The sequence below is a fragment of the Rutidosis leptorrhynchoides genome, chromosome 1, assembly GCF_046630445.1.
Source record: "Rutidosis leptorrhynchoides isolate AG116_Rl617_1_P2 chromosome 1, CSIRO_AGI_Rlap_v1, whole genome shotgun sequence".
NCBI classification, from domain to species: Eukaryota; Viridiplantae; Streptophyta; class Magnoliopsida; order Asterales; family Asteraceae; genus Rutidosis; species Rutidosis leptorrhynchoides.
The window spans coordinates 512,485,115-512,495,164 of record NC_092333.1 but is presented as its reverse complement, the minus strand read 5'-3'; the positions used below and the strand labels follow the sequence as shown (position 1 = coordinate 512,495,164).

General features: G+C 32.4%; 1 protein-coding gene across 1 annotated transcript; it reads left to right on the top strand.

Moving 5' to 3' along the window:
- Positions 1–8,862: 8,862 nt before the first annotated feature.
- LOC139841554 (uncharacterized) lies at positions 8,863–9,261 on the top strand. Its single transcript, XM_071831766.1, has one exon. It carries the CDS (start codon positions 8,863–8,865, stop codon positions 9,259–9,261), a length of 399 nt encoding a protein of 132 aa, XP_071687867.1.
- Positions 9,262–10,050: the final 789 nt, after the last annotated feature.

Genomic DNA, 10,050 nt, shown 5'->3' with positions numbered 1-10,050 from the left:
CTCATTTCACTCTTTTATGATAGCTTCATTTATACTCTTCCTATAAACGAATCGTTTTATCCATATTATTCAATAGTGATAAAACTTTATTTTTCAACTTATATTCATCATTAAAATATTCTTGTTGTAAACAATGAAGATCTCTATCAAATTTCATGACTGTGATTTTCACGAACTCCTCTTTGTTTGTCTGCCCTAATATTGTGGCATAAAATGCTCAAGGTTTTAAATGAGCTCAGTACTATTCATAACACATTTCATGTATCCAATTTACTGAAATGACTTGTATAACATCATCATTTTGAATGATATTCGCATTAATGATAAAATGCACTTCGTTGAATAACCTATAGAAATCATGGAAGGAGAGGTCAAACAAACGCGTAAAAGCAATATACCTATCGTTAAAGTCCGTTGGAATTCGCGTAGAGGCCCCGAATATACCTGGGAACGCAAAGACCATATGAAACGGAAATATCCCCATCTCTTCTCAACTGCTGATGCAAACGAGGAAACTACCTAAAAACTTCGGGACGAAGTTTTCAATAACGGGGAGGTACTATAACGACCCTCATTTTTTCCATTCTATATTTTTCCAATATTAAAAGCCCAAACAATATAATTAAAACTTAATGATTAAACTTTAATCAACAATTGTTAAGTGTTAAGAGTTAGAAAACATATTAATTAACTTTGTACAAAAATTGACAAGTTAATAAAAGATGAAAATAATAAACTGTTAGTCGACACTCACTGCTAATTAAAATTTATGCATTTATGTAATATTATAACTAATAACCTATAAGTAATAAATAAAAAGTGACATTTATATAAATAATAAAACAATTGGGAACTAAATATATACAAGTCATGAATTAGTAAAAAGAAAATAATACTTATCATGTAGTAAATGTAAAAATAATAATAATAATAATAGTAATAATAATGAGACTAAAAAAATCTTACATCCTTATGTTGACTAAAAAATAAAGTGTAAACTAGTACATCCTTATGTTGACTAATTATAAACTAGTACCACCTATTGTTGACTAAAAATTATAAAACAAAATAAAATCATTAATTAGAACATCCTTATGTTGACTAACACTCTAATACTTGCACTATATAAACACCTAGTTTCTCATTCACAAATCACACCAAAATCCTCTCTCAAAAACAATCTCTCCCTCTCCCTCTCTTGTGGTATTCGGATCTTCAAGCTTGTTCTTCGTGTTCTTCAAGAATCTTCAAGGAGTTCTTCAAGATTTTCAAGGCTTTGATCTTCCATCTTCATCGTGTTCATCTTTTCTTTGTTAATTATCTTGAATCTTCAAAGGTATAACATAAACCCTAAACTATTTACATAAACTTTGATCTTTGATAATTCATATTCATATTATAAACTTGTTATTCATAAGTATATACATAAACACACCTAGATTTATATATACATATATACATGTAAAAAAAAATATTTATATATATATATATACATATATATACGAATTATATATACATATACATATTAAAACCTTAAACCCTAATTACACCTAAACTATAATTCTTAAACCCTAATTAATTAAACTCTAAACATTTATGAAACTCTAGGACATTAATTACTAAACCCTAGTTATTAATTACTACTTTAATTAACTAACCCTAATTAATGAAACCCTAATACTACTTATACTAGTACTTAACATGTATACACTATTACTATTACTAGCACCTATAACCTACTAATTATATTGTAGCACAAAAACATTTTGGGATATGTATTAGAGATGTATAGATCTTCGAACTTTCTTGACGAATGGTTTCTACGAGATTCTAGGCAGAGGGTTTGGATTTCCGATTTAAAGGGTCCTATGGCTCAAGCCCCTAGATCTAAATTAGCCATTCGAAGGGAAAGGGGTGATTGGAAGCTTATCTAATACGACAAGTATCCTAAAATGGAAACACTCATAAAAGTAGAAACTCTCTAGTCATAGAAACTTAGTAAAATAAGAAACTTTCTAAAAATAGAAACTTTATAAAAATAGTAACTTACTAGGAATAGAAACTTAGTAAAACAAACTATACTTAAACACATACTTAAACTTAAACATGGGCAAAACACTTAACTACTCTTAAATGTCAATAGGTTGACTTTCCTGCTCACTCGTTCAACTCTCTATTCCGAGGAATAACTCTCTCTACTTACTAAGGTAAATTTCATAGCCCCACTTTTTACTATTTCATTACTGTTTTGAAACTATGGGGTGAGACACATGCTTGCTTTTTAAATTTTTAACATGCAATATTTTAATAACTGTTTTACAATATTTATATACGTGAATTCATAGCCCCACTTTTTACTGTTTCATAACTGTTTTATAACTTTTGGGGTGAGAATACATGCACAACTTTTATAACTGTTTTACACGTATTAACTATTAAACTGTGATATGTTGGGCTACGACCAGCAAGCCCCTAACCGATAAGTATAAGCGATAACTTGTTACGGGGTAAACTTGAAAGTCTAGTCTAAATATCAGTACTTACACGTATCAACTATTAAACTGTGATATGTTGGGCTATGACCAGCAAGCCCCCAACCGACAAGTATAAACTTTAACTTGACACGGGGTAAACTTGAAAGTCTAGTCTAAATATCAGTACCAACTGTTAAAACTATGCTATACCCGGCTATGTCTGACTAAGTCCCTACAGTGATATTTTTAATTGCTGCGGCATTCTTTATTATGGGGGATAGGCCTATCGGGAGTAACATCCCCGATACATTTGACTCAGTCTTTGTATTACTTGATAATGAAATTTAAACCGACAAGGACAGACACAACTTGTCATGGGGCAAACTTGAACGTTTAGTCTAAATATCACGCACTGGCATAACTTTTGGATCTGCGAGATCTACTTTTTGATCCTGCGGGAGATCAACTTTACAACTAAATCTTGTGGTCTAAAAACAACGATAACTACTTTTGTTAAACCTATGAACTTCACTCAACCTTTTTGGTTGACACTTTAGCATGTTTTGTCTTAGGTGCTGTTTGATTCAAGCTTTCTTATCTACTACTTATGTGATGCTACTTGGACTTAGGATCAAGAGATATCGCATTTATTACTTCTGCATATGAACAATTACTTTATCGTTATTTCCATTATTGTAACGACATTTCATTTTCCGCTGCGTACTCAATAAAGTTAAATTTTCTCATTTAGTATTGTTCTCGTATTATAATATGTTGGTTTATTTGATATTAGTAACGTTTCTTCCAGACCCTATTGGGAGGACGTTACAACGGTCGAAGTCCAGACTCACTAATGCATCCTAACAAACTCGATAAGACACACTAATGCAAAATTCTGGTTCTCTAAGACTAACGCTCTGATACCAACTGAAATGTCCCGTTCTTATTGATTAAAAACGTTCCATATTAATTGATTTCGTTGCGAGGTTTTGACCTATATATGAGACATTTTTCAAAGACTGCATTCATTTTAAAACAAACCATAACCTTTATTTCATCAATAAAGGTTTAAAAAGCTTTACGTAGATTATCAAATAATGATAATCTAAAATATCCTGTTTACACACGACCATTTCATAATGGTTTACAATACAAATATGTTACAACAAAATAAGTTTCTTGAATGCAGTTTTTACACAATATCATACAAGCATGGACTCCAAATCTCGTCCTTATTTAAGTATGCGACAGCGGAAGCTCTTAATAATCACCTGAGAATAAACATGCTTAAAACGTCAACAAAAATGTTGGTGAGTTATAGGTTTAACCTATATATATCAAATCATAATAATAGACCACAAGATTTCATATTTCAATACACATCCCATACATAGAGATAAAAATCATTCATATGGTGAACACCTGGTAACCGACATTGACAAGATGCATATATAAGAATATCCCCATCATTCCGGGACACCCTTCGGATATGATATAAATTTCGAAGTACTAAAGCATCCGGTACTTTGGATGGGGTTTGTTAGGCCCAATAGATCTATCTTTAGGATTCGTGTCAATTAGGGTGTCTGTTCCCTAATTCTTAGATTACCAGACTTAATAAAAAAGGGCATATTCGATTTCGATAATTCAACCATAGAATGTAGTTTCACGTACTTGTGTCTATTTTGTAAATCATTTATAAAACCTGCATGTATTCTCATCCCAAAAATATTAGATTTTAAAAGTGGGACTATAACTCACTTTCACAGATTTTTACTTCGTCGGGAAGTAAGACTTGGCCACTGGTTGATTCACGAACCTATAAAAATATATACATATATATCAAAGTATGTTCAAAATATATTTACAACACTTTTAATATATTTTGATGTTTTAAGTTTATTAATTCAGCTGTCCTCGTTAGTAACCTACAACTAGTTGTCCACAGTTAGATGTACAGAAATAAATCGATAAATATTATCTTGAATCAATCCACGACCCAGTGTATACGTATCTCAGTATTGATCACAACTCAAACTATATATATTTTGGAATCAACCTCAACCCTGTATAGCTAACTCCAACATTCACATATAGAGTGTCTATGGTTGTTCCGAAATATATATAGATGTGTCGACATGATAGGTCGAAACATTGTATACGTGTCTATGGTATCTCAAGATTACATAATATACAATACAAGTTGATTAAGTTATGGTTGGAATAGATTTGTTACCAATTTTCACGTAGTTAAAATGAGAAAAATTATCCAATCTTGTTTTACCCATAACTTCTTCATTTTAAATCCGTTTTGAGTGAATCAAATTGCTATGGTTTCATATTGAACTCTATTTTATGAATCTAAACAGAAAAGTATAGGTTTATAGTCGGAAAAATAAGTTACAAGTCGTTTTTGTAAAGGTGGTCATTTCAGTCGAAAGAACGACGTCTAGATGACCATTTTAGAAAACATACTTCCACTTTGAGTTTAACCATAATTTTTGGATATAGTTTCATGTTCATAATAAAAATCATTTTCTCAGAATAACAACTTTTAAATCAAAGTTTATCATAGTTTTTAATTAACTAACCCAAAACAGCCCGCGGTGTTACTACGACGGCGTAAATCCGGTTTTACGGTGTTTTTCGTGTTTCCAGGTTTTAAATCATTAAGTTAGCATATCATATAGATATAGAACATGTGTTTAGTTGATTTTAAAAGTCAAGTTAGAAGGATTAATTTTTGTTTGCGAACAAGTTTAGAATTAACTAAACTATGTTCTAGTGATTACAAGTTTAAACCTTCGAATAAGATAGCTTTATATGTATGAATCGAATGATATTATGAACATCATTACTACCTTAAGTTCCTTGGATAAACCTACTGGAAAAGAGAAAAATGGATCTAGCTTCAATGGATCCTTGGATGGCTCGAAGTTCTTGAAGCAGAATCATGACACGAAAACAAGTTCAAGTAAGATCATCACTTGAAATAAGATTGTTATAGTTATAGAAATTGAACCAAAGTTTGAATATGATTATTACCTTGTATTAGAATGATAACCTACTGTAAGAAAAAAAGATTTCTTGAGGTTGGATGATCACCTTACAAGATTGGAAGTGAGCTAGCAAACTTGAAAGTATTCTTGAATTTATGTAACTAGAACTTGTAAAAAATATGAAGAACACTTAGAACTTGAAGATAGAACTTGAGAGAGATCAATTAGATGAAGAAAATTGAAGAATGAAAGTGTTTGTAGGTGTTTTTGGTCGTTGGTGTATGGATTACATATAAAGGATATGTAATTTTGTTTTCATATAAATAAGTCATGAATGATTACTCATATTTTTGTAATTTTATGAGATATTTCATGCTAGTTGCCAAATGATGGTTCCCACATGTGTTAGGTGACTCACATGGGCTGCTAAGAGCTGATCATTGGAGTGTATATACCAATAGTACATACATCTAAAAGCTGTGTATTGTACGAGTACGAATACGGGTGCATACGAGTAGAATTGTTGATGAAACTGAACGAGGATGTAATTGTAAGAATTTTTGTTAAGTAGAAGTATTTTGATAAGTGTCTTGAAGTCTTTCAAAAGTGTATGAATACATATTAAAATACTACATGTATATACATTTTAACTGAGTCGTTAAGTCATCGTTAGTCGTTACATGTAAATGTTGTTTTGAAACCTTTAGGTTAACGATCTTGTTGAATGTTGTTAACCCATTGTTTATTATAACAAATGAGATGTTAAATTATTATATTATCATGGTATTATGATATATAATATATCTTAGTATGATGTATATACAGTAAAATGTCGTTACAACGATAATCGTTACATATATGTCTCGTTTCGAAATCATTAAGTTAGTAGTCTTATTTTTACATATGTATTTCATTGTTAATACACTTAATAATATATTTACTTATCATTTAACATAATTAACCAAGTGTATCAATATCTTAATATGATTCATATGTACCTAGTAAGACGTTGTTATAACGATAATCGTTATATATATATCGTTTTCGAGTTTCTTAAATTAATAGTCTCATTTTTATGTATATAACTCATTGTTAAAATACCTAATGAGATACATACTTATAATAAAAACATGTTAACTATATATATAACCATATATATGTCATCGTATAGTTTTTACAAGTTTTAACGTTCGTGAATCACCGGTCAACTTGGGTGGTCAATTGTCTATATGAAACATATTTCAATTAATCAAGTCTTAACAAGTTTGATTGCTTAACATGTTGGAAACACTTAATCATGTAAATATCAATCTCAATTAATATATATAAACATGGAAAAGTTCGGGTCACTACACATTTGACCCACGCCATCTTTTTTACACTCTCGTTACCACCCAGAAGAAACGAGATCTAATCGCCTCAAGTTTTTTAAGAACCGATGACGGGCATCTAAAAAGTAAATCCCAAGGCTACCCATGACGGATTTCAAAAGAGTCAACCGTCCACCAAGACAAAAGACAAGCTTTCCAAGTAGCTAGATTCGAACGGAATTTATCAGTGAGGGAATCCTAACTCGAAACACGTTTCATATTAGCACCTATCGGAACACCAATATACATAGTAGGAAAAGTACCCGAACAACACCCGGCCTCCAATGAGAAATTATCGACTTCAATAATATCAACACCGATACCAAAAATGTGTGATTTATCCACATTGATTTTGAAGCCCCGACACTAAATAAAATATTTGAAGAACGAGCAGATTATGATGCAATTCATTTCTGTGCCACTCAGACAAAATAATAACATCATCCGCATACAAGAAATGAGAAAGACGAATACCTCCAACCTGGACGCCTCTAATTAAATTTGTAGCCATAGCACGATGAAAAGCTAAGTGAAGACCTTCCATAACAATGATAAACAAAAACGGACTTAAGGGGTCGCCTTGACGTAATCCTCTTTCAATAGAGAACTCTTTCGTTGGACTTCCGTTAACCAACACTGAGGTTCTAGCAGAATACAAACAACCACGAATCCACTTACACCAAGATGGACCGAAACCAAGAGATGAAAGCATAAAAAATAAATAATCCCAATTAACGGAATCGTAGGCTTTCTCAAAATCCACTTTGAATAAAAGTAATTGACAGTCCTGTTTCTTATACAAAGAAATGATTTCACTAAGCATCAACGGGCTGTCTAAAATATGACGACCTGAAATAAAGGCCGATTGAACCGGGGAAATTATCTTGTCAATAACATTAGCGAGGCGATTCGTGAGTAATTTAGTAATAATCTTATAGAAAAAACCTACAAGAGAGATCGGGCGAAAATCATTGATGTGAACCGGGTTGCTCACTTTAGGGATGAGCGAAAAGAAAGCTGAGTTTGCACCGTGTGGCATGGATCCGGTAGCGAAAAAATGATGAACCTCGGTACAAATATCAGAATGTAAAATATCCCAGAAGTGCTTAATGAAGCGAAATGTAAAATCATCGGGGCCTGGTGCTTTAGAACCTCCGCAATCCCAAACCGCACATTTGATTTCCTCAACATCAAAATCTCGTTCTAAATACGTAGAATCATTCGAAGACAATAACAAATGTGGTGTGATATTACCGAACGCAGCTCCACTGTTGGAAGCAGCAAACTTATTTTTTTGATAAATAAGTGGTAAATAAGTGGTTGGTAATTTGTAATTTGGTAATTGGTAAATTATGATTAAAACAAGGTTGATAATGAGGTAATTCACTAGCTAATACTACGAGTATTTTGAAGTGCAAGAAAACTCAAATGATTCTAGACGGTAAATGACTGTAAAGTTCCTAGAAGATTTATTATGTTTATATATAGATATAAAATAACATACGACTTGAATTGAATGATAAAAGTTACTTATTAAGCATGACTAACCTATAAAAGAAATAATATAACTTGGTCAGAGTATTTTAGTCCGTTGAGAGACCGGCCGCACAACAACTCTATAAATTTGGACTACCAATGCGAAATTATTATCAGAGTAACAAATAATGGTGCGTATAAAAGTCACTGCAAAAATATAATTCCGATTACGAATAAACCAACTATTTGACTTTAAAGTCATGAATTCCCTAGTTCTAGAAACACAGTCAACTCCTTCGTCATGCTGACGCCATCAACCCGTTCCACCTTTGTTTCGTTCCCACACGTCAGTATATATACATGCGTAATGCGTTCAAACACACGACACATATACCGCAAATTAACCATTCACGATCAATAGAAATTTAAGTATTTTTTTTTTTAAGTTAGGCATATAATGTGAGTGTAAAAGTGTCCCATCAAATAAACTTTTTTAGGTGTGCATACGAATTATTAGTAGTTGATAGTTAGAAAGAGTGTAAGATGAAGAGAAATTGGAAGGGTGATCAAGAGATAGAGAAGTTAGCAATGGCCAACTGCTTAATGCTCGTCAATCAAGCTGGTAGATCGTCCGATTATGATAAGATCTTTCATTGTAAGACATGCAACAAACAGTTTTCGTCATTCCAAGCGCTTGGAGGCCACCGTACAAGCCACAAGAAGGCTAAACCGACCAATGAATTGCTCGTAAAATCTAAGATGTATGAATGTTCCATATGTGGATTGGAGTTTGAGATCGGACAAGCGTTGGGGGGTCATATGAGGAGGCACCATGATAGTCAGTCTGATAAGACTGTTGTCAAAGAGACAGATGATGGCCCTAGCGGTTTTTGTTTGGATTTGAATTTGACACCGTTTCAAAACTATACCAAGATAACATAGTGGTTTTGTGTTATGTATGAGATGTCTCATATTCAAATCTTACTATCATATCTTGGAGTGGCTGGACAAGGAACGTGTCGAAAACGGTTAACTAAATAACTCGGTTATGTCGAGTACATAATAAAAGTACTCTGATTCCCCGGTAGCCTTAACGTGGAAAATTTAATCCAAAAAAACTTCATATTGAGAATCCTCAAGAAATGGAAATGAAGAAATGTGGTCACCTTTTATTCTTCTTGTATGAAAAAATGTACGTGTAATTTTTAATAATATTCGTTTGTATGTTTTTAGCTCTCAAATTCTTTGTAATTAGCTTCTTGGCTAGTCTTCAATATATCTTCCATTGATAAACAAAAAGGTTGAATTCGACATGATCAAGTTACAAAGAAAATGATTGAGGAAGGTAAAAAAAAAAGAAGCATTTTTTTTTTTTGCTCGTCTTCTCATTTTGCTAGATGAGGTCATGGATGAATCATGTTGATTTCAGCGTAAGAAGATTTCCAAAAATAAATCTAGGTTATATACGAAAAGCTTAAAGGAACAACTCAAATAGGTCCTAATTTAGTTGCTCAATTGCCCGATATTGTATGTTAATGCATATAAACTCCTAAAGTAGTTTCTTGAAATGATAATATTACTCTCCCCTTCTTTTTACAGCGATTGGGACACCGAGGGGGACTAAATCACTTGTTGCGATCATTTCTCGTTTCGACTATGTTAATGCAACGATAATAACCCAGCCCTCATCACTGCCCGGGAGGAAACCTTGAAACCGATCCAAAGGCACGA

Bases quoted from the DNA above. Each gene is read 5' to 3' on its own strand.
- LOC139841554 (XM_071831766.1), top strand. From the start codon at position 8,863: ATGAAGAGAAATTGGAAGGGTGATCAAGAGATAGAGAAGTTAGCAATG.